This window comes from Musa acuminata, chromosome BXJ1-3 (genome assembly GCF_036884655.1).
Source record: "Musa acuminata AAA Group cultivar baxijiao chromosome BXJ1-3, Cavendish_Baxijiao_AAA, whole genome shotgun sequence".
Lineage (NCBI taxonomy): Eukaryota > Viridiplantae > Streptophyta > Magnoliopsida > Zingiberales > Musaceae > Musa > Musa acuminata.
In genome coordinates, this window is record NC_088329.1 from 10,594,500 (window position 1) to 10,618,504 (window position 24,005).

General features: G+C 45.9%; 4 protein-coding genes across 6 annotated transcripts; 1 reads left to right on the forward strand and 3 right to left on the reverse strand.

The window, feature by feature from the left end:
- Window positions 1-1,593: 1,593 nt before the first annotated feature.
- LOC135636207 (uncharacterized) lies at window positions 1,594-2,517 on the reverse strand. Its single transcript, XM_065147833.1, has one exon. The coding sequence runs from the start codon at window positions 2,515-2,517 to the stop codon at window positions 1,594-1,596; it is 924 nt and encodes a 307-aa protein (XP_065003905.1).
- A 3,309-nt stretch (window positions 2,518-5,826) lies between these two features.
- Window positions 5,827-7,388, forward strand: LOC135622945 (F-box/kelch-repeat protein At3g24760-like). The gene has a single exon (XM_065125318.1). The coding sequence runs from the start codon at window positions 5,876-5,878 to the stop codon at window positions 7,178-7,180; it is 1,305 nt and encodes a 434-aa protein (XP_064981390.1). The 5' UTR covers window positions 5,827-5,875; the 3' UTR covers window positions 7,181-7,388.
- A 2,666-nt stretch (window positions 7,389-10,054) lies between these two features.
- Window positions 10,055-20,308, reverse strand: LOC135622950 (protein transport protein SEC16A homolog). Of its 3 annotated transcripts, none has more exons than XM_065125329.1 (14): window positions 20,119-20,308; window positions 18,008-20,022; window positions 17,578-17,901; window positions 15,609-15,737; window positions 15,404-15,526; window positions 15,104-15,247; window positions 14,074-14,199; window positions 13,836-13,970; window positions 12,273-12,400; window positions 12,091-12,202; window positions 11,688-11,999; window positions 11,371-11,490; window positions 10,923-11,251; window positions 10,055-10,834 (listed from the first exon to the last, which is right to left on the reverse strand). In XM_065125329.1, exons 2-14 carry the CDS (start codon window positions 19,715-19,717, stop codon window positions 10,321-10,323), a joined length of 4,206 nt encoding a protein of 1,401 aa, XP_064981401.1. In that variant the 5' UTR covers window positions 19,718-20,022; window positions 20,119-20,308; the 3' UTR covers window positions 10,055-10,320. The 3 variants fall into 3 exon arrangements, with proteins under 3 accessions (XP_064981401.1, XP_064981410.1, XP_064981395.1); XM_065125338.1 differs by having other exon boundaries at window positions 20,110-20,308; XM_065125323.1 differs by having other exon boundaries at window positions 18,008-20,308.
- Window positions 20,309-22,458: 2,150 nt separating this feature from the next.
- Window positions 22,459-23,994, reverse strand: LOC103973102 (zinc finger protein ZAT1-like). Its single transcript, XM_009387575.3, has one exon. It carries the CDS (start codon window positions 23,735-23,737, stop codon window positions 22,739-22,741), a length of 999 nt encoding a protein of 332 aa, XP_009385850.2. The 5' UTR covers window positions 23,738-23,994; the 3' UTR covers window positions 22,459-22,738.
- Between the last annotated feature and the right edge of the window lie 11 nt (window positions 23,995-24,005).

Genomic DNA, 24,005 nt, shown 5'->3' on the forward strand with positions numbered 1-24,005 from the left:
CTTGAGCTTTGATGGTGGTCCTGGGGGAGTACTGAATGTCGAATTCGTTGAGCTTGACCGACCATCGCAGCATGCGACCTGATGCGTCAAAGTTGGAGAGGATCTATCGTAGTGGTTGGTCGTTGATCACTTTGATCATATGGGCTTGAAAGTAGGGCCGCAACTTTCGGTCCGTCTTGATAAGAGCAAGAGCTAGCTTCTCGATCGGGGAGTATCGCACCTCGGGCCCCCCGAGGATATGACTGATGTAATGTATGGGTAGCTACGCTGGTGGTACCTCCTGAACTAGCACCGAGCTGACGGCTTGTGCCGAGGTCGCCAAGTAGAGACCGAGGGTTTCACCCGGCTCGGGCGAGGCGAGTTGGGGCAAGCGGGCGAGGCACGCCTTCAACTTTTCAAAGGCTTCCTCGCACTCCGAGGTCCAGGTAAAGTTGTCGACCTGTCGCAGATCCCAGAAAAAGGGGAGGCATTTGTCACCTGAACGTGACACGAACTTGTTGAGCGCTGCTAGCCTCCCGGCAAGTCGCTGCACCTCTTTGGCCGAGCGGGGGGAGTGCATCTTGGTAACAGCCTGTACCTTTTTCGGGTTGGCGTATATCCCTCGCTGGTGAATGACAAAGCCGAGGAACCTCCCTGAGCTGACCCCGAAGACGCACTTCGCAGGGTTCATACGCATGTTGAACCGCCTGAGTGTTTGGAATGTTTTCGCCAAGTCCGCCAGGTCGGCTAGGTGTGTTCTTGCAACCTTGCTCTTCACAATCATGTCATCTACATACACCTCCATATTCCTCCCGAGCTGGTGTTTGAAAAGTTTGTCGACCATCCTTTAGTAAGTCGCCCCAGCATTCTTTAGGTCGAAGGGCATCACCTTGTAACAATATGCCCCTCGATTGGTGACGAAGGTAGTGTCTTCTTGGTTTGGGGTCGCCATCCGGATTTGGTTGTAGCCCGAGAATGCATCCATGAACGTAAGGCGTTCATGACCCGCGGTGGCGTCGACTAACTGGTCTATCTTGGGGAGCATATAGCAGTCCTTGGGGCATACCCGGTTGAGATCGGTGTAATCAACACACATCCTCCAGCTTCCATTAGGTTTTTTAACGAGGACTACATTCGACAGCCACTGGGGGTATTTAACCTCAGTAATGAATCCAGCCTTTATAAGGCGATCGACCTCGTCCCCGATCGCCTTTTGTCGGTCGAGGGCGAACCTCCTTAGTCTTTGTTTTATCGGCCGTTCCTCGGGGTCGATGTTGAGCCACTTCTGGGTTGATCCCGGGCATCTCCTCAGGGGACCACGCGAATATGTCGGCGTTCTTCCTCAGGAAGTCAATGAGGTGGAGCTGATCCGCTTCGTAGAGCGTGGCTCCGACCTTAACGGTCTGGTCGAGGCGGGTCCTCTTCAGAGGTACCTCAATGAGTGGCTCGGGAGGCTCCAGCGACATTTGTGGTACGGGTTCTTCCTGGGGATCGGGAACTGGAGTTGGGTGCGGCTTTCTTGGGAGAGTAACCGCGGCAAGGTAGCATCGCCTTGACTCCCCTGTGTCACTTTGGGCCTCCCCGATTCCTGCCGAGGTCGGAAACTTGATAGTCCTATGATAGGTGGAGACCCACCGCCTTTATCTTGTTGAGCGTTGGGCGGCCGAGGATGACGTTGTAGGCCAAGGGCAGGTCGACTACCATGAAGGTGGTTATTATCGTCTTCGCCCTCGCCTCCTCCCCAATGCTAATGGAGAGGACCATGGTCTCGAGGGGGGAAACAGAGTCCCCTGTGAATCCTGTGAGGGTTGACGTCATAGGGGTAAGGTCTCCCTCGGTCAAGCCAAGCTTCTCGAAGGCGTCGAAGTAAAGAAGAACGTCGATGGAGCTCCCGGTGTCAACCATCACCCTCTTAACTCGGGCGTTGGCGATCTGGATGGAGATCACCAGAGCGTCGTCATGGTGGGAGCGCTCGGCCTCCCCGGCCCCGAAGGTGATTTCGGGATCAAGCTCGGGCCAGGGACGTTTCTCGACAGTGCTGCGGGCGTAGGCCTTTCTCGCTGTAGAGTTGCTGCCATCGGCCGCTGGTTCCTCAGAGATGATGTCAATTTGTCTCTCGACGGGTCCCTTCGGGCGTGGAGTCGCCTCCGAGGAATTGAGGTAACGTCCGAGGTGATCTCTCTGGATTAGTGCCTCTATTTGATTCTGGAGGTCACGGTAGTCCTCCATGTCATGACCGTAGTCCCGATGGAACCTGCAATATTTAGATCGATCTTTATGAGTGGCCTTCATAGGACGAGGTTGTTGCAAGAGACCTTTCTCCTTGATTTGGAGGAAGATCTCGGTGTGGGATGTATTTAGGGGGAGAGGCGGGGGCCTCGGGAGCGATAGCTCTTGTCGACTGAGCCCGCGGTGGGGTGTCGCCGAGGCTGCTGAGGTCGTTCCCCGGGACAATTCTGCCCATGGCCTCTTGCCTTCCACGCACCTCCTCGCCACCAGTGCCTCGATGGCGACGTACTGGTTGGCGCGTTGCAGCATTTTAGAGATGGTCGTTGGCGGCTTCTCGATCAGCGACTAGAAGAACCTCGAAGGCTTCAAACCCATCAGAAAGGCCCGCAAGATTAGAGAGGGGTGAACGTCCGGAAACCCCCTAATCTCGATGGCAAAACGTGCCACGAATTGAGAGAGCGGCTCATCCTCGCGCTGGGATAGCGCGAGTAGGGTGGTCATGGAAAGCCTGGGTCGCGCACTAGCGAGGAAGTTTTGCTCGAACTCCTCGGCAAGTTGGTCGAAGGATGAGACTGAGGATTGATGTAGCCGGCTGAACCACGTTCGTGCTGGCCCCCTCAAAGTGGTTGGAAATTCCCAGCACATCAGTGCATCAAAGGTGTCGTAGAGGGCCATCTGGGCCCGGAATGCGGAGACGTGCTCCATGGGATCGGAGCTGCCGTCATATGTCTCTAATGTTGGTAGCCTGAAGTTGAGGGGTACTGGCTTGTCCTGTACTTCCTGAGTGAAAGGGGACCCACCCGAGCTGCCTTCGCTGGACTCATTCTGCGATTTTCGAAACTCATGCTGGAACGTGTCCAGGCGTTGGTTGACACGAGACAGTTGGGCCCTAAGTGAGCTGCTCGTCGAGTCGGGCGATATGGTGTCAGGATCAAGATGAGGTTGCGCGGCACAGCAAGGTGTGGGTATGTTCTGCCCAGGAGGACCTCTCGGGTCCATCGCTTGCTCACGGGCTTCTCCGATCTTGACCTGCTCCCCGCTCGGGAGCTGCCGGGTCGGGTCAGTCGGGGGCATCGCTAGTCACACGATTTGGGGAATAATTGGAGCGAGTGTCTGCATCATGCTTGCCATGGCCTGCACTTGCTTGGTCAGGCTAAGGAATGCCTCGGGTGTCACGACTGAGGGCCTTGTGGTGAGCCCTGGGGGCGACAATCCCGGGTTGTTGAACAGATGCCAATAGCGATCTGGCATCGAAGCCGGGATTCCCCCGTCTCCGGGGGCGGGGAGGGCCTGACTTTCTGGCTCGACGGAAGAGAGGTCGGTCGGTAGCCCCCTCCCGGGGAGAACTCCTGTCGGCTGCTCCTGCGACATGTTCCTCCTTCTAGCGCCAAAATGTTAGTGAACAAAAGTACCGTGGCTGATGAGGTGGCCGCGCCCTCGGGAAGGAATGTTGGCTGACGTTGATCGGGATCCGGGCCGGCTCACTACTCTCCTTTGTGCGATGGAAGGAGCCTCCTGGGTCGAGACGATCATCGGTCGGGAGTGACCGTTTTGGAGTAACTCGGACAAGAGTCGGGCTAGCGGGGTCGACTGGGCCCTTGTGAGAGGATGTTGATCCGAGTTTCTCGGTTTGCCGACTCAGGCACTGTTTGTGGTGGAATGCGTCTCTCCGACTCCGGGATGAATGGCAGCGCGTCCTTATATATTGGATGGCAATTCCCAGATTGAGGCATTCGTTGCTCGGGGTGTTCGCCTTCCTGCAAAATGGCCTTCGTCGGGTGCATCCTGACTTTGGCTCCTCCGACGAATAAGTCAGTGGAGTATTTGATATTAAGTTTTTTCTCTCCCCCTGGTCGGGCGTCGGCCAGGGGTTTATGTACTATTGTGTGAAGATTGGTTGTGCCTAAGTTCGGTGTGGTCGTTGACCCTTGTGGGATGGGATGGCTTTTCTGATGAGCTAACGTCTTGGGGGATGCCTGAGCGGCGTCAGACGGTATCGCCCCGAGCCCTCGGGACAATCATGTCGCATAGTATTTTGGTACGGAACCTGGCTTGACGTGTGTCACGGGATTCCGATGGCGTGCGGCATTGGATTCTGATAGTGATTTGGACGTGACGTGTGACGTTCATGATGACTCATATGGGGCCAAAATTGCCATATCACATGTATCCATTTGATAAACTCAAGTCAACTACCGTTTGAACGAGACATAATTATCGATTTAAGTTTCAACATATTAATTTTCGAGTTTGCCAAGAATACATGTTGTACATCATTAACTTTGTAGGTATGTATGTATACACATATGTATACTTACAACATGTAATATATAAAATTTTATAATGACTAATTGAAGTCATTCTAGTTAGGGTGAACATACTACATTACATACACACTAAAAAATAAATTTAAACTATGTCAAGATACCAATGCAACCTAAAAACTTACACTTGTAGGTTACAAGTTAAACCTATTATATATAACCTAACTCTTTTAATGATATTCATTTTCATCTCAGCGTACATGAATATTTTTAATTCTTAATTAATAAATTTATTTTTTAATAAATGATAAATGACAAATGTAAGATTTTTTGTTTAGGACCACGTGATGAACTGTCAAAATCCTTTATTAGCTACCCTTCTTAAAAATGAGATTTTAAGCTAGTTAGTTAATCTATCATCCAAGACTAATATTTAAGATGCAAAACAAAATATATTAGATAAGATTTAGAATCCTTTTATTTTATTCCTATGTATGTATGTATGTATGTATGTATGTATGTATGTATGTATGTTATGGTAATTAAATTTTTGATAATTTTTATTAATAAAAAAAAAGAAGAAACTATACATTAGTTACAAACACCGAATCCAAGTAGTCCTCGTAACGCGTACAACATCCAAAATCTCTGTTGACGAAACATCATCGTATGCATGCATCAATGGATCTAATAAAATTCATTTATCGCTCTGTTTCCTTCGTATGCATCATCGTATAGTATGATTACTGCTGAAGTGGGTGGCCGAAACTGATGTCACACTTTATTCCCTCTCACTATCTAAAGAAGACATTCGCATTACAGAAAACTTAACGTCCCATGAGGTCAGTCAGATTCTAAAACATAAAAAGGAAATTACCGTTGACTAAGTTCAGAATAAACCTAAAGATTTAAAACGTCCCACGAGGTCGGAATTCCGCAGCGCCCCTCCGGTACGGTATGGCTACTGCATCGGGAGCAGATCAATTCCTTAGGGTACCTGCAACCAAACGTACGGCCAAAATAATTTACATCGATTGTTTGTTTGGTGATCATCCACTACCAGTTAGTTCGTTAGTTAATTTTGATCCACCCATGCCAACAATAATTGACCTCAGCAAACAGATTCCCATATTCCACCTTTTTCAATAAAGGCAAATAAAAACCTTCCCTTGGATGGATGTCAAACAAACCGTCATTTCCGGCCTGCCATTCCAATGACGATACCGCTCTTAGATTATTGATTTATTTATTTATATTATTATTATTATTATTATTATTATTATATGTATGTATATATATATATATATATATAGAGGAGTCCCCAAGTCATATCTTCCGTCAGGGTTCTTCGGCACCCGGCGCACGACTTGTAAAGTACGCGTGTCGTTCACAGTTTGTACCCAATGGCAGAAGCTGACGCCACCCCTCCCACCCAAAGCCTTGAACCTCTCTCGGCCTCTGCTGCCGCTGCGACAGAAGCTCTGGACCCTGTGATGGAGGGGGAGATCAAGACAGCGGCGGGGGCGCGGGCGACGCCGTGGTCGCGGCTGAGCTGCGACCTCGTCGAGCTCATCTTTTCCAACCTGCCACTACGGTCGGTCGTCGTTGCCGGAGCCGTCTGTAGGCAGTGGCGCGCCTTGGTCTCGGACCCCGCCTTCGCCGCTGGCGCCGCAGCGTACCGTCGGAGGAGGCCCTGGTTCTTCCTCTACGGCCAGAACAACGTCGTCCTCAGCAAGAACCAGGCGTTCGGCTTCGACCCGGACGACGGTGAGTGGATCGCCCTCCCGTCGTCGCCCTCCGCCCTCCACGTGGACTGCTTCGCTGGCGCCGGCGGGTTCTTCTTCGCCACCACCTCCTCCACCCGCTTCTGCTACGCGCCGCTCCTCCGCGGGCCCTGGCGCGAGACCTCCCCGCTCTTCTTCTCCCGCTGCAACCCCCTCGTCGGCGTCTTCTTCGCCGCCGGAGGCCACCGGCGGTTCGTCGTCGTCGGGGGAGCGCGATTCATTGGTGGGCTTGTCGACATCGAGGACCCCCTCGCCGTGGAGATCTACGACCCGGCGACCGACTCGTGGGAGCTCTGCCCCCCTCTCCCGCCGGAGTTCCGCATCGGAAACTCGTCGCAGTGGCTCTCCGCGGCGCTCCTGGGTGGCCGCTTCTTCTTCGTGTTCGGGATCTACTCCTGCTCCATCGCGGCCTTCGATCTAAGTCGCCACGCCTGGACGGGAGTCCGGGTCCTGCGGCCGCCGGGGGTGCTCTTCTCCTTCCTCCTCGCTTGCGGCGACAGGCTCATCCTCGCCGGGCTCTGCAACACCCCCGTGGGGCCCCCCTGTTTCGCCCTGTGGGCCGTCGACCACTGCTCCATGGACTTCGCGGAGATCGGCGTGATGCCAAGGGACCTCCTTTCGTGCCTCTTCGACACCGACGACGACGACAACAAGTTCGCCAGCCTCAAGTGCGTCGGCCTCGACGGCCTCGTCTATGTATTCAACGAAGACCACCACAAGGCCTACCCGGCCTGCGTCTGCGAGATCTCCGACGGCTCCGCCGCGAAGCGTGCCGACTCCACCTCGGGGCAGAACCTGAGCTGTTCTTGGAGAAAGGTGCCACCTTTACCTGGTCCTGTGGATCGATTCCACAAGGTGATAGCTTTCAGCTCCCCTGTTCCGGCAGACTCTGTGCTCGGCGGCGGTGTGGATAGAGAGCCGTGACGCTTCATACGCAGGTTGTTTGGGATAGTTCTCTGTTGTCGTCTCTCTCAAAGCAGCAGGATTGTTCTGTGTCGATGGATAATCTTGCTGTAGTCTCGAGCAATTCCAGTTGTTGATTGGAAGTGTGATTTCTGCGGTCGTCTGCTCCGACAGGATTGTAACCGATCGATAGTTCCTTTTGGAACAGATAAGATGTCTATTTCACATACATACCGATGTTGCTACTGAGTAGTTCAAAGAATGGGGTGGCAGAGACTTACGTCTTCCTTGCACGAATCTTGTCATCTTCCATGGCATCTACTATTCCTCTTCTCCTCCTTTGCTCGAGTCCATCAGACTCCGCCGCGATTTCTTTTTTTATCGCTTGTCTATGGAGAAAGCTTAAAGCTTTGCAACCGCTCATAAACTTCAATCCAAAAAATGTATCCGTCTGAAATCCTCCATATGTCTGATTCTGACATGTTCCATTGGGAATGCATCCATCCCCTGAGCAAAAAGCATTCGAGCAGCCGCAGAAGGTAAATCAATGGCCGTGTACATCGATCACCAGAGTCGGCATCCTTCTTCCATGCCGGTACGGGCAGCAGTCGAGATGCAGGGTAAAGATGAGTTGACCTGCCTTGCCATTCTTCCAGATAAATCCATCCTCATCGTGTCACTTCCCATCGTCCGTATGATCTTTGGAGATGGAAAGTAACTTCTACCCTCTCGCATTTAAACTCGGATATGTTCTCACGTCAGATGGTGGATTACTGCCAACCATGTGATTCAGCATCCAACTGTACGCTTTGACTGCAAATTCTACCATCGAATGGTCCAAGAAACATTACTCTGTAGATGGAAACTGGCAACCGGCCATGTCGCTGGCATATAAAGCACAACCTTCTTGACTGCTGGCAACCACCAGCAAAGAGCTGCAAGAGCAAATATCAAGAAGATGCAGCTTGATAGTGGCGAAAATGGAGAAACCTGCGAGTCCCAATGCCTCCTTCAAACTAACAAGTCAACTGAGAACCCGCAGCAGATGGTGATCCCATGTACGTATGTAATACCTGAGGAGATGAATCCGTGCATAACATTCTTACTTGATGAAAGCCGTGGAACTGTAGCACATCATGCAGCGCAAATGTCTTCTATCAGTTATGGGCTTGCAGTGGTCCTCGGTTCTTTGTGAACCATACACAAAGAACAAGATAAGGCTGTGGCTCTGATACGAGAGAGACGTCGATCATGTGCATCCACAAGGAATCTGGGCCCTTCGCCACCTCCGTTCCCAGCTCATCTCCTGCCGAGCCAATCTGTAACAGAGCAGCAATGAGAACAATTGTGACAGCACAACCTCTCGCTGTAGTCTTCTGCATCGTGGCAACTCCATCCTGTGCAGGTATCAGAAATCAGCGGCACGAGATGCTGCAACAATGGTACCATTGCTTTGTGCCAGTGGCTAGGCAGATTCCACGGCAAATCTCAGACTCATAACTCGTAAGAGCCGTCCACGTCCTGCTTAATGATATTTTCAGAAATGAATGGTTTAGAAAGCAGCATCAGCTATTTATTATGGAAGTAACAGTTCTGAATCAGCAATTAATATATATATATATATATATATATATATATATATATATATAAAGTTGAATTCTAGAAGAAATAGTGTTCATGGCTGCCTAGTTTTGTTCTAGACATTTGAAGTGGAGCCAAGAAAACATTATTAGAACCTAATTCAAACAATGTAGCTGAGATTTATTTACACATGATTGCATGACACTCGCTTCCAGCTTCTGTCCAATATACAATTATTTGAAGTAGAAAGAGAAACAGTTGCATGCAATCATGTCTCTGATCTTTTCCTGGAACTTGGGTCAACTTGTGGAAGTTCTTATCAAGCATAGATGGCTTGAACTCTTAGGAACATCTTGAAGAACAGCAACACAGCTAGTTCGGTAAGAGAGAGAAGAGGAAGAGAGACGATTGAAAATAAAGCAAACACAAGACTTCAACACAGCCAAGAAGCTGCAAAGAAATGAGAACTACACAAGAATGGTGTTGCCCACCATCTCGAGTACTCTGGGGTTTGAGTGAAAACAAGAAACAGCAAGTATAGATTCCAAGGATTAAATCATCTGCAAAGAGAATAAACTCCACAACTAAGTGATAATAGGAAGTTCAAAGTTTCTAATTTTATGTCTAGGCATGGGCATGGGCATGAACCATATATAATGACTCCTGTAGCACAAGAATGAGCTAAATGCAATAAAGAACTATATCCTTTCCTATTTCCAGAACTATACTTGGGAACAAATAACAATACATGAAAATATAAAGAAAACATAAATTTTAGACATCCTAGTGGTTAATTCATTTTTGCAAATATGACAGATGTCATGTTTAAGTATCTTTGTATGTCGTTCAATTAAGAGTAGAAAAAACAAACCTAAATTTTAGCCTCTGGGCTACCAATGCTTTTGACTTCCCAGTTTTTTTTTTTTTTTTATCCTCAATGATGAATTCATCTCTTTCACTGTTGAAATTTCTTGTAATCCACCTGCAAGATTGACCCACCAATAATTGGCAAGGGCATTATCATCCTCGAGACACAGACCTTTCTGCATATTTCATAGATATCATAAATATAAGAACAGGTAAAGGTAGAGAGCTTTACTTTGGAATTTGCGCATGCCGAGGAGGGGAATGATGCACCGTCCAAGCGCCACGCTGCTGCTTCTGAAGTGTGACGGTAACAATGAGGACGAGGAGATTAGGATAAAATGGCAGTGGAATAATAATGACCATTTTAATCTTCAGATCATCCCTTACAATAAATAGAAACATTTAAATCACTCCGTATCACCAGGTGGTAGAGCCAGAAAAGAACAATAGAGACAATAATACTATGCCGAATTTGATCTTTTTCTCGTATGACAAACGGCATGGGGATCAATAAATCAACAAATTATCTGTACACGTAAAAAGGACACCATGACATGACCTCAGGCACCCATAATCACAACAGTTACAGGGGGGGGAAACACTTGTCGCCCGTGCTTCCAACACGGCCACAGATTTCTCGGAATTCCTACCCAATCTGGTTTTCCGGTGGAGTTGAAGACCAGGTGGAACCCGTCTACTAACATGGCGATGCATCAGAGTTCAACCTCGTGCAGGTCGTCGTCCCCCAGGGAACTACCATTCCGCTGCAGGGATGAGCTGCTGAATGCACCAGCTTGTGTGGTGGTGGTGCTGCCCATGGGATTCATCCCAGTCATCTTTTGATTGACTGATTCTGGGTAACCACCACTCCAAGATGCTGCTCTCGTTCTGGACAAGGGACCATTGCCAGTCCATGATGCTGCTGCAGACCCTTTGTTTCCAACAGGGGCTGCTATGTGATCCATGCTTGGGAACCGTTGCATGGATGATGAAGATGGTGATGGCGATGAAAAGGATGCTCCTCTGATCACTGATTTAGGTGGTTCTTCACCAGTGGAGACATCTTGGTTGTTCTTCCCTGCTGCATCAGTTTCCCGTTCGTCCACTGTTGCAGGTGTGTTGGGCACAAAAAATTTTGCTCCAACCAGTGGCTTCACAGATGGAACTGCAGGTGACTGGAAAGTGTTTGTCAAAGAGCCACCGCCCTTGTTGAATGTATCAACATATCTGAAAGGTGACAATGGAATATTAACATCCCTGCAAACCAGATTTATATTGAGAAGAAAGACCAATGGTAAATGATGAGAAGGTCTACCTTGAACGAACTCCCATTCTACCACGAGCAGAAAACTGGTTTTGACTGGGTGGAATGGGTGGAATTCCAGAATTATGTTCCAATGGAACTGAAGGTGTTGTCACTGGCCCCAACTTATCTGTGTGGCTTTCACGCTGGAAAGCATCTTTGATGTTGTTCTCGCTCTTAAAAGCATTACTTGCATTGTAATCAGGCATACCATTCTGAAATGGTATTGTTGTTGGAGGTGGTGGTATGGCAGGTTCCTCAGCAGGAGGATCAGCACCTTCCTCCACCCATCTCTTAAGTTTTTCATCATAATAGAACTTGTTGCTTTCACCCAGTTTTGCCTTCGCATTACCAGGAACATGATATATATATATATATATATATATATGTAAGTAAAATAGGGAGGATGTAGGGGTTGAGAAACCTAAAAGTTGCACAAACCAATTATGTCAGACAGTACCTGGCGATGCGACCTTGACACCCACCCCATGGTCTTCTGAAGAAGTTGTGAGCCAATACGTCCAAAGCGTGACCCACCAGATACTGTTGCTTTGCTTTGTGCACCATCTGAGCTTGAATCCTTCCATAATATTTTGTTGAAGTCAGTAAACAACCATAAAGGTTTTCTTTTTCTCATAAACTCAAAATTCACTGAATCTATATAGCTCATCGTGGTCGATGGAAAAAGCAAAATGAAAAAAGATAAAAGAGAACCAAAATATGGTAAACAAGTTGAACTGGATGAATTCAAATTTTATCTAAAAGAGAAAAATCCACCTGCTTTGGGCTTCGACCAAAATCAGGCTCTGAAACGCTTCTGTTGTGCCTACTCTTTCTACTATTATCACCAGTCCACTCAGAAATGGTTTCTCCTGATGTTGATGGAACTAAAGAGGACATGGCCATTGTAGATTGACTATTTGCCACTCTTGGGAAAATAGTGTGGGTTTCTTTATCAGTAACACTCCTCTGAGGCATCGGCGGCAGAGGTGCTGGTGGTGCACCAATCATGCGATGAATGGATCTGTCAAAGGAGGTGAACAATTTTCCAACTAGATTTGCAGGAGCCAAGCTTGTACCATAGCCACCCTGGATAAATACAGTCGAAAAAGATCAGAACACTTCAAGAGTCTATGCAGCGATGATACAAGACAATCATAGGCACCTCCTACTGAATTACCTGCTGGTGGGCACGCAGTCTCTCCTCAAGGGATGATAACATTGATCTCCACATTTCAACCTCAGAAGTACGACCAGAGTTCTTCAGCAACTTTGAAGATGCTTGACAGTACCTATATTAGATCTGATATATAAGTCAAGAGACAGGGCAAAAACAATTAGAAAGAAAACTCTACTGCTCACTTCAGCGAATCTGAGATCTTCCCCACTTCAGCCAGCATGTGGGCATAAATTAGCTTGTATGGCTGGAAAGGCAGTAGGATGAACTGAGAATTTCCAAGCACCTTTGAATATTCATATAGCTCTGTTCGCTGTACAGAGTTTGCACAAAATCAGCTTTGGTTGGCTTTTCAACATATATAGGCCTTGAGCACCAAGATTTTCCAAAACAAAGAACAAATAATGTTGACATTTAAGTCAACAAAAATGTCTTTCATCAAAAGGTTATAAAAGAAATTGATGACAACTATCTACAGGTGAATCTATTTTCCCATTCTTCAACTATATGCTTTCTTTTTAGCTTCAAATGATTTGAAGATTCATCATCACTACAAAATCAAAAGTCGATTCCACCACATCAAAAGTGCAATATTCACTAGTAAAAGACACAAAGCGGACACTCCTTTGATTAACAAAGGCAAAAACATTAAAAGATTGATCCCAATTCCTTTAAAACCACTGTAAGTGATCTTTAAATGAAAGTGAGCAACATCCTAGCAAGGCTTGCAGCCAAAACAATAAGAACCAGAATATAACAGAGGGAACCACAATATAATAAACAAGAAGATGGGCATTTGAAAGCATCTAATGTGTTTTCCCTATGTACATGTCACGTGGTGATATTTTATGCAGCACCACTTCCAAAATATAAACTAAAACAACAGCAAACAGTGAAAACACATGAAATTTTTTATACAATCGTATAATTTTGTATCAAGAGTTTGAAAGATCATATACTTGTTCCCTTGATGATTTCACCACAAGTGGAAAAAATATAAACAAACTACTGTGGGATCTTTGAATATGTCTCTAGTAGGCAGGGCAATAGGTAGGCATCCATATGCAGAAGTACGCAAGTATACAAACAAATGCAACTGGACAAGGTTGGACAATCATCACACAGAAACACAAATGTGTCAGCCAACATGTTTCAACAGAATAAGCACACATCCATGCTTGAGTATATGCATGTTGTTGACTCGTAGGATTATCTACATGGGAAAAAAACATGACAACTATTCAATGGACGCCACAGTAAGGTTGCTTCATGATTGAGTTCAGATGGCCAAAATATTCTTTCCGCAAGCATGGGCCTTCCGCTGGACTGCCCTCTTTTAGAGGGTGGGCCTTGGCACAACTTTATGATGGCTTCAATTTGACCTAAGCATCAAGCACATATTATGGGACAATCTTGGCACTTTCTAAATTGTACAGTGATAAAAGCCCCGTACATGGGGCTGTCTTTATGATAACTAATCAACATATTAGAACAACTTAACAGACAAAAGCCTGTAATATTTTTTTAGCACAGCAGTTGGAAGGAGCATTCTCAAAATGTGACCCTATTCATATTTCAGAACAAACAGATACAAAATCAAAACCAGCAAGCAACTAAAATGACAACTAACTTTTTTATCAATATCTTTCTGAATTTGTAAAGCAACTCTAACCAACAAAACAAGATCAATAATTAGCGTAAAAATTCTGTTATGTTAACATAAAAGGTGTCAAATTAAAGGACAAAACCTGAATAGAATCAGGTGTGGCATATGTTCTGGGATATTTCCAGTGGTCCGCACCAATAAGACAGAGTCTTGCACTGTCAGAATATGGCTCAATATTGGCTTCAGCAATCAAGTAGCATGTGTGTGCAGCACTTATCTGCAGAATATGACATAGAGACAATGTAGCATAAAGTATAACAAGGAAAACAACATAAATGATAAGGTAAAAGGATGAATACAACACAAAGTGTCAAAAAAACCTCTTCTCTCTCTTTCCATAGGCAATCTCCAAGATGAGTCATTACAAGTTCATCATCCTTTGTTCTGTTTGCAGTTATAATGGCCAAATTCTCTTCCCACTCATCCAACATCCCACTGGCGTGGATCTGCCAGTCATTAGAAAAGGCAAATAAGCCTATAAGTATGAGGCACATACTAAAGATTAGATTCCAGAAGAACCATGAACTGAGTTTCTAGAACTAGTCAGTTAATGATGTCAGACGAGCATGATGGGATTCTGGCAGTATTTTTTTTCTAGAATTAGTAATATGGTGAGGAAAGAGAAAATAATATTGGGACCCAGTTTGATTTCTAGATGTCATGCTTTGGTGTTTGATCTCACATTTATCGAATGCATTGATGATTGAAACACACCATTGGATGATGACTACCGAACTCACTCTATAATAAATCACTCATAGGGATGAAAGCCTTAAACCTCACACAATGTTAAAAAGAGAAATTCCATTCGTCTTGTGATTTTCTAAACTTTGACCATTACATTTCTTATAGACCCTGAAATATGACAATTTATTATATTTGCAGAAGAACATCTTTCATATAGATTTATCAAGCCCGCGGCCTAAATTAGTAAAATTATATCGAGACAGACAAATGAAAATGTTTCCACAACTCGAACTCTGGTCATATAATGCACAGAGCAAACTTATCAAATACACCAAAGCCCACCCTCTACTCCACAAGTAACTATCAATTGTTTTGTAACTTAAAATAGAAAATAACAAATGTACTATTCCAAAGCGGCAGAATTAACAGGTGCCCTTTCCTACATCAACAGTACCAATTTGATTCAACAGACATTAGCCTTCAGAAAGACTAATAGAAATATAAATGAAAAAGACAACCTCATACATTGAGCACAAGGGATGAGTAACTGAGAACATCCAACTGAAAGTCTAACTAACAAGTGATTATATAGAAGCAACTAGCACGTGTTTAAATCACCTCTGCAGAAATTGATTATCTAGAAGTAGCGAGTGTTTAAATCACCTCTGCAGGCTGTTTAGATGAAGCTATGTTGTCCATAGAGAATATATCTGCAGGTTGCCCAGCAATAAGTAGGCACAGTGTTCGTAAAGGTGATCCAAATCTAAACTGATGGCGTGCCATCTTCTTCACCGTGTCAACATAAAACTGTACTCAAAGTAATGAAAGACATATCAGAGCTAGTGAAGAATCAACCAGTTCTAATCAATCAAATGAATTGTCGATCCTGTAATAGTCTATGACCACATCAAAATCATCCAAATGTTTTTGTAACTGCATAAATAAGCAAAAAGTTGCACGAACCTTGTCGCCGAGCTGTGCAGCAAGAACAAGTGCAGGACCCCACAACTGACCTTCCTGTGCACATTGGAGAGCCTCTTTCCTTCTACCAGAAACAAGAAGGCTTTGTACCTTGGCAGCAATAGCCTGAAATAACCGCCACACAGTATAGACATCTAAAGGCCATTCATCAGTCTATTTGTGTTAAGCTTAGATGAATTGAAAATACCTGTAGTTGTCCTTCTGATGGAATATTATTCAAACAATGAGTATACCAACCATATTCTCCTAAAGGAGCATTGATCTCTTTAGATGAAGCGAACAGCTTAGTTACTGCCATTTCTGGGCCATTTACATCCTGCCAAGAGAAAAATACTATCAAAATCAAAAGGACACATGCTAAAAATTAAGCAGTCCAAGAGCAAAGTTAATGTATGTTTGACCCTAAAGATCAAGTATTCTTTTTCTGAAGCTACTATTTACTTTTTAAACACCAAGATGAACAATGGCAAGGTTAGCAGCTGTGTTTGCTAGTTTCAATGTGTTAACATACTTTTTGATCATAAGCTTGATTAGAAGTGACTCCTGTGGTGGAAATAAAGACCTCAAAACAGTTAACCTTGGAAGTTAGCCATCAGGGGATAACTCACTCAAAAAATTAGGCAAGCAGTACCAAAGAATCTGGAGATACTGACTTAAACCACTAAGAACATAACTACCCAAGGCTGTATCCATTAGCCCACTCCAAGGAATATGCATATTATGAGACAAGAATCTCATAATTTTTTTCAAGCATCATATAACTTGTGGAAAGCTTTCTATTTTTTTTCATATTAGAAATATTAAGAGGAATGGTGTATTTACCTGACCAGGGTTATCCAATTTCGCCTGAGCTTATAGAAACAAATGGGCCATCGAATATTTATTCAAGATAGAACTAGACTTGCAAAGATCAGCAATAGTACCCACTATTATAGCACCATAAAGACTGCAATTGTATGCCAGTAGAGCCTTAATCTGCAAATGCTACCCCTCACACATGACAGGTTTCCTGAATAAATTTTTCATATATTTAATACATCTTACAAGAAGACAACAAAGAAACCTAAGTCGGTGACCAAAGATGGTCTTGCTTCAAATTGACTCACAAGAAGACAACAAAGAAAATTAAAATCTCCTCAAAAATCTCCTCCAGAAATCTTTATTATGGATATAAATGCTTATCCATCCTAAATATAAATGCTCCCATTATTTGATTTCCTCCAATTATTTGATTTCTGGTCATATTTTCTTTCAAGTCTCTTGATCCAAAAAATTTCATTGGTAATTTAGCTAGTCTTCAAATATATATTGGTAACATGTCATCCATATCAACATTCAAACAATTCTGATCTTTAACTACTGACAACTTATTAAAAGCCATATATAATTGCAAGATTCACCATATCCAAATTCAATGAGTTCAAACAGAATATAGTTAGTGCCTACGGAGAAAAATAATAATAATAAGGTTTATAGTTGAATAAATAAATGGAGTCTAGTAAGTTATCACAAGTCAAGTTCCCTCGAATATAAGATGTTCAAAACAAACCATCAAAGAATCAAAATGGTAAGACCTACAGGTATATATGCAAGTTCCATAAGAGGTTCCGAATCTTATAAACTTAAACTTTATTTATAACCTAAAGAGAATGATCCCTTTGAAAAGCAATTCAATGCTCCTTTATGTTATAGCCACCATCACCACCATCACACCACCATGATTATAACCCTCAAACCAACACCGCCTTCAGATATGGTTATCATTTGCCACAATCTCATCCTATTTAGTGAACAGATACATGCTATAGTAAATGTCGCACAAGATTTGCAATACTTTGAGATTGTGACTCAACAAGACAATGGGGAAAAAAAAATCTAAGGATGTGGGAACAGCCTGTGAACCAAGATTACTAAGGTATGAAAAAAGAGTAGTTGCATTATTTGAGAATAGCAAGTCCAATAACAGCCAGATACAGTAATATGAAATCCCAAGGTTAAGAGACTTCAGCACATGTTCATAACATTAAACAGGAAAGTAAAGTGTTAGCAGGTAAAATATTTCAGACAAGGACTGTAAAGAATTAAAAGTTAGAAAACTGCAACAAGCAAAAAGAACATAGAAATAGTTAGTTACTATGAAACAAATGTTATAAAACCTCTAATGATGGGTCAGATCCAAAAGGAGATCGGAGTTTTCCATAATGTTGCAATGATATTTTGAGCAATGAAAGAAGCAGCTTCAAAAGTTTTCCTTTCTGAAACTCCATGACAGGAGACTCGTAGCTCAAGATTCTCTCATCTATCCATTTGTTTATTTCCTTTGTAGCAGCACTCCCACCAACAAGTGGACCAGGAAAACTTTGACGACACAGGGAACAGAAGTAATCCAAGACACTGCCAGAAACAGTGCTAGATGCATCAACTTTGTTCATCACAACTTCCGATAAGCTAAGGATTGAGATTGCACCATCAACAGTTCCCTTTCAGATGAAAGCCAATTTTAGTCGCAAAACAATTGAAATACAACCAAAACAAGATGTCAAGTACTCTCTTTGTTAAAATAAAGTTAGAAAATTTTGAACCCACCTGGCTTCCATAGTCCAAAATTGTTCCAGAAGAGCTGGAATTTTTCATGACTATGAGTTTTCCACCAAATCCAAAACTAACCAAAGCATGTACAGGACGCCCAGCTGATGATCTTCCTTCATGAGAAACGTAAGAGAACTGAGTATAAGAAGCATTTGTATCTTGATACAAATGCTGAGAGTAGTCAACTGAGTTCTGAATCTGATTGCCTGTGTAGCTGCTGGATAAATTATCGTGTGCATTTGGGGCCATCTTTTGATGATTCATCTGATACATGCTTTCCCCCTGGATAGAGTTCTGAGGCCTAATGGTGTCATTATTGCTCCCAAAATTATGCTTCACAACAGGTTGAAATGTCCTGAAACCTACATTTTGATCTGCATAACTTCCACCGGGGATGGTTGAACTGTAAAAGCTCCCTATCTGCTGGTTTCCAGATAAAACTCCAGACTGCCTACTTTCGTCCATTTGTTCAACCTGGAGCATGTTCTTCTGAGCATAGCTATTTGTTGTATGATTCCAACACTCTCCAGACACTTGGCCGGCTAGGACACCATCAGTGCTTTGTTCAGATTGGCCAACATCATCACATATGTGGTAGTTCCCTTTGGAGTAGTCAGCCAAAGCACCCACCTCATTCTGAGCTACAGTTGGCACCATCTCTTTAGTCTGAGTGTATGACTCAACAGTGTACCACTGTTGGGTGTTTGTGTCATAGTACCATCCTGGATATTGAGGATCAAATATCATATTAGGTGGGTAATCCATGCTACCCTGATAACCAAGATTCCAACTAGAAGTAGTATTTAATGTACTTTCCTCTGCTATGGTCTCCAAGACTGATGGTGAAGTCTGCTGCAAAAATAACACATCTGAACTCCCCAAATTGGAATCCAAATCAGCATCTTGAGCACTGTCCATGAAATCCCCCTGTGAATTCACAATAGTCGTTTCATAGCTATTTAACTGTGTATTTGTGGTTGCATCATAACCACCCAGTTGATACCACTGCCCAGTGGTTGCATCATACTTCCAACCAGGGTAGAGACTTTCCCAGTATTGTGCATCAACTCCATCCCAATTCTGCTCAGTGGCTGAACCAACAAGTTGCACACCCTGGTCATTTGAGGAATCTGTATATGGTTCGATATTTGCATTTTGGTTTTCTAGAGGAACAAAATTAAGGTCAGCATCAGATTTCAGTTTATCAGCCAATGAATCAGCATTCTGAGCAAAGAAATCAGAAGAGGTTTCCAACCCAGCATTGTCAAACTGCTGTGAGCCAACACTGAATGCACTCCACTGGACCTCCTTTACACTTGTTCCCTTTGATCCATCGTTCTTACCAGTTGACAAACCTTGTGGTTCAATCCCAACAGTGCGCATAGATGAACTTTCTAATGGGACTACCTGATCCACAGAAGATATAGAAGGCATGCTGTGCTTTGAGACCAAAACACCCCTATCTGAAAACTCAGACGACTCTAATGACCCACTTTGCTGCTGACCATTTGATTCAGAAATCAATCCAGCATTGACGGGATCCTCCAGTGAGGTACCAACATCATCAAGGCTGAGGTTAGATAAATCTCTAGCAATTTTTTCGGAATGAGGAGTGGATCCCTCCACTCCAAAATCATCATCCACGAGCTTATCAAAGAAATCCTCATCGGTTTGGTCTTCCACCTGGAGAGGAGACGGAGATCCCATTCGATCACCAACAAAGCGACTCTATCGATACAAAATTCGCCTTCTTTCCCCAAAGGCAAGAACTGCAAAATTTTCTTAATCCACCAGGTGACCTACCTAATAATGGCCAAACCCTCCTTGCGAGATCAAAATTACAAAAGATCCAGCGGCCCAAGCTCGTAATCTCAGCTTAAACTCGACCAAGATTATCCAAAACCCTAGCAGATCTCTAACCTTATCCACAGATTATGGGTCCTCGCTGGGAAAACAGAGTCGCGGGAAGCCGCAGATAGCAGGATCCGGGGATTCTTCCGATATATGCCTATCTGAAACCAAACAAAGATGCAAACGAAGGCAAGCTCGCGGGGATTCCGACAGGGAAGATGAATCGATCTCTAGAAATTAGGACTTACGGAACGGACCACTAGACCCGAAGAGCAGACGAGGATCGGAGCGATCAGAGAGGAGGGGGAACCTTCGCTTGCGATCCAGCTAACATGTCACCACCTTCCTTGAAACCTTCGCGTTTTCTTCCCTCTTTTTTTTTCCCCTTATTTTTCTTCCTCTTTTTCACCCTAATTTTCGGTTTTTCCCCCTCGTTTTAAGTTGGATCACTTGAAACGGGAACCGAAAAATGGGAAACGGGAACTGAAGCGCCAGACGGGGGTCTTATCTCTGAATTGTCAGTCACAGCCAGGAGAAACGCTAAGCGCACTCGTGCGCCCGTGCAGAACTACTACACGCTTTCTGAACCACTCGTCAGGTGGGCCCTGCAATTCTAAGAAACTTGACGACGCGGGCTAATTTGTCCGGCGTCCGCACGCCAGCCGTCGGGTGGGGCGGGACCGAAGTTACGTTATCGTACACTCAATCAGGCGGACTCTCTAGCTGTGTTGGCGGTGGAGGATTGCATTTCCGGGTTTCTTTCTTCATGAGATCAGGTGACTCACATCCCATCTCTTTCCCTTTTGTCTTCTCCGACAGCTCAACATTTTCGATTGGGAATGGTCTTGATCACGTGTCCTCGCCCGAGTGATGTGTCCTCCCTCACTCCTCACTGACATCTCACTCTTGTGATCGATTCGTTTGATCGCTGATGGTGCGCTGTATTGCACGTTCGCATGTGCCATTTACGTCACGAAATTAAGCACGCCGTGTCACGGAGAACAAAAGAGTCATGCATCCATGTGCCATGCAAGTCACGGAAGCCTGACGTGTCATAGACAAGTCACGAGTTAAGACAGAGTTGGTGTGATGCATCCCTGCACGCCAACGATTCAAGTGGCGCATCCACCATGCATGACCGTTTCGTCTAAGAAAAGGGGCACCTGCATGTGCGTGCTTACTACCAAGTAATAGTACGCGACCACAGTGAATCTTACTTGTCTCGCACACAAAGCTTGCATACAAGCGATTTAGCTAAACGTTACGTAACATTTGCTGAGCTCGCGTTGCAGTCGGGCCTCACATGACGCAACAGGTGTCGTTGGAATGTTCTCTGTTCTTAGCGGCACGGCCACCATCCTCGTGTTACTCCGCCAGTCGGCCCTTGTTGGCTGCATGCATGCATGCATGCCTTCCGTCTGTTTCGTGTGCCCCCACGTTACACTCTTACTATTGTGTCGGATATTTATCCTTTTTATATGTCCTCTGGCGTTGACATGTCGAAATATTGGAGGAAGCTTGTCATGCATTGTGTCGCAGAGACAAACTAATCGGAGACCAGCAGATTTTATATACCGCGGCGCGTGCGACCAGCTTGTCGACCAATGGGAAACTCTCGTTCCCTGGCCGGTGGCTCAGCCGACACGGCGTGAGACGGACGCTTGAACCGGTGAAGCCACTGATATCACGATCGCGACCGTCGGATGCCCGCAGAAGATCACGGCCGTCGATCTCGGATCTGACGTACGTCTGGGGACCACCACTGAGAACGAGGCGGGTGGCCCTCCGTTCCGGGAGGTCCAGTTGGCGTGCGACCAGTTCCCGGTGCGGAGAACGTGGACGAGTCCGGTCACCGCGCACCAGCGTACTAACTTATCGCCGCCCTTGCCTGCGAAAGATTCTCGGTTGCTGCAGTGAACGAACGGCCTTAACAAGCCAATCGAACGATCCGCAGATTAAAGTGATTTGTTCTTTTAATTCCATGCTAAATATCACGAAGCTTAGTAGAGCATCGCGAGACAAATAGTAGAGCATTTATTGCAGAATTACCAGACAATCTAGCTTTATTTTATCTGGATGACCTTTTCTGGTTCGGTAAGGCGAAAATGTATTCACTAAACTCCACGAAGCGGTGAGCAGAACCCCGCTGCATGTTTATCTCACATCAGAGCATCTCGCCGGAGAAAAACAGCTCATCCCTGCGGCACTCGCCTCGAACACCCGAGTGGCGGTTTCCGAGGAGGCCTGGGGTCCACACCTGTTCCTCAGGTAGATGAGCGGGTACGAAGAATGCCGTTACAAGCATAGCCGAAACCGACTCGTTTGGCGGAAATGATAGCGCTGTGAGAATGGAGGTCGCGCGAGTCCAAAACAGAGGCGCAAATGGAAGGGAGATTATAAGGGAAGAAACAAAAGTGTCATAATGAGGGACAACAGATGCAGCAAGTGGAGGAAAGAAGAGGAAAGAAGACTAGATAGCTAACAACAGCTGGAAGCATCGCTCTTCCTCTTCCTTCAGCCTCGCACGCTGCTGATCCCACTTCCGGTTCTTCTGTTCTTCTTCGTCAGTGACAGAGAAACCAGCTTTTCTTCAAAGATTGGCCTTTAACTCACATAATTACAGTACAAAGAAGTAGAACAAAGAAGCAAGTTCTTTTTACATTCTTTTCCTCACTCTATGATTCATATCATTCGACTCTAACTGATGACCCAAATCCGACTCGCACAGAACACAATGAAAAATCGATAAGGATGAGGCTCGGATTGCGTTTTCTTCCAGTCTAACCACTGAAAGATTAGATTTTTCGTTATTTATAGCGTCTCCTCTGGATAATTTACCTCGAATTGCCTCCAAAATGGCGTCTTTGAGAAAGGGGATCACTTTGACGCGAACTCCGTTGCGACGGAGAGCGCCGAGAGTTCCGCCTCCTCCTCCAACTGAGCTGGCAGGTTGAGATCTATGAAACCGTCGTTGACCGCGAAGGGATAGTGCGGCGGTGGCGGCGGCGGCGGCAGCGGCGCAGGGCGAGCAGGGGTGGTGGTGGAAAAATGGGATCTTTTGTGCCCGCCGAGAGCCTGGCCGGAGGAGAAGACCCTGTAGCAGTATGGGCACTCGAATACCTTGGGATCGCGATCGGCGGCATTGGCATCAGAGGGATCCTTGCCGCGGTTTCGGATCCCGGCGATCGGAAAGCATTCTACCCCCACCCTCTTGTGGCTCGCGCGGTGGCCGCCGAGAGCTTGATACGATCGGAAGTATTTCTTGCACGTACCGCACTGGTACCTCGTCCTCTTCCGCCACGATCTAGCGGTGGCCTGCGGCTGCGTCTCCTCCTCCTCCTCCTCGTAATAGAGTTCGTCCTCGTTGGCGTTGTCACAGCCGTTGGATTGGCGTGCTTCTGCTTCGCACCTGGACCAGGCGTCGCGGGAGAGCAGCATGAGGCAGCGGGCGACGTCCTCGTCGGGGGATGCGTCAGAGACGGAGCTGAGTGGCTCGGCGTCGGCGGACGGATCCTCTAGGCGGCGAGGGCGGGTGAGCCGCCGTCGGAAGGACGTCTCCGTGTCGCTCTCTCCGTCCTGGACGACAGGAAAAGCTCCGCTGCCGGCTCCCTTCGCTGTGGCGATGGAAGAGGAGAACTCCGGATCGACAAGGCCGGATCTTCTCCTGGATTTCTCGCGGAGGCCGTACGTCGTCGCCGGCGCCACACTGTCCTCATCCGCCGCCGGGAAGGAGGACGAGGATGCGCACGGAGAAGGGAGGTGCTGCTGGGCCTTCATGGGACGAGGGGCAGGGGCGACGTGGGAGCGCATGTGGCCGCCGAGGGCGCGGCCATTGGAGAAGCGGCGGTGGCAGAGCTTGCATCTGTGCCTCTCCATGGCTTCAGAACTGGGATCTTTGGTTCTCCAAGCCTCGGAGCTTGCACTCTCTGCTACTGTTCCATCACTTCTCGTCTTCTCCTCTCCAGCTTTAATTCGGTTTCAGGAACTAAAGAAAGAAAGAGGGCAGTGACAGTCGTCATTCCTCTCACTCTAATTCCAACAAGAGAGAGAGAGAGCGAGAGCGAGAGAGGAGGTACAGATGGAGATCACAAGGTTAATAGTCCAAAAGGAAGGCAATTAACCGAAGCCATAAAGGAGCAGATAC

Excerpts from the sequence above, each read along its gene's own strand:
- LOC135622950 (XM_065125329.1), bottom strand. The coding sequence starts at position 19,717 with ATGGGATCTCCGTCTCCTCTCCAGGTGGAAGACCAAACCGATGAGGAT. Across the intron at positions 12,401-13,835 it reads CCACACCTGATTCTATTCAG|CGAACAGAGCTATATGAATA; the intron begins GTTTTGTCCTTT and ends AACTCTGTACAG. Across the intron at positions 11,252-11,370 it reads TGTCAAGGTCGCATCGCCAG|GCAAAACTGGGTGAAAGCAA; the intron begins GTACTGTCTGAC and ends GGTAATGCGAAG.
- LOC135636207 (XM_065147833.1), bottom strand. The coding sequence starts at position 2,517 with ATGCTGCAACGCGCCAACCAGTACGTCGCCATCGAGGCACTGGTGGCG.
- LOC135622945 (XM_065125318.1), top strand. The coding sequence starts at position 5,876 with ATGGCAGAAGCTGACGCCACCCCTCCCACCCAAAGCCTTGAACCTCTC.
- LOC103973102 (XM_009387575.3), bottom strand. The coding sequence starts at position 23,737 with ATGGAGAGGCACAGATGCAAGCTCTGCCACCGCCGCTTCTCCAATGGC.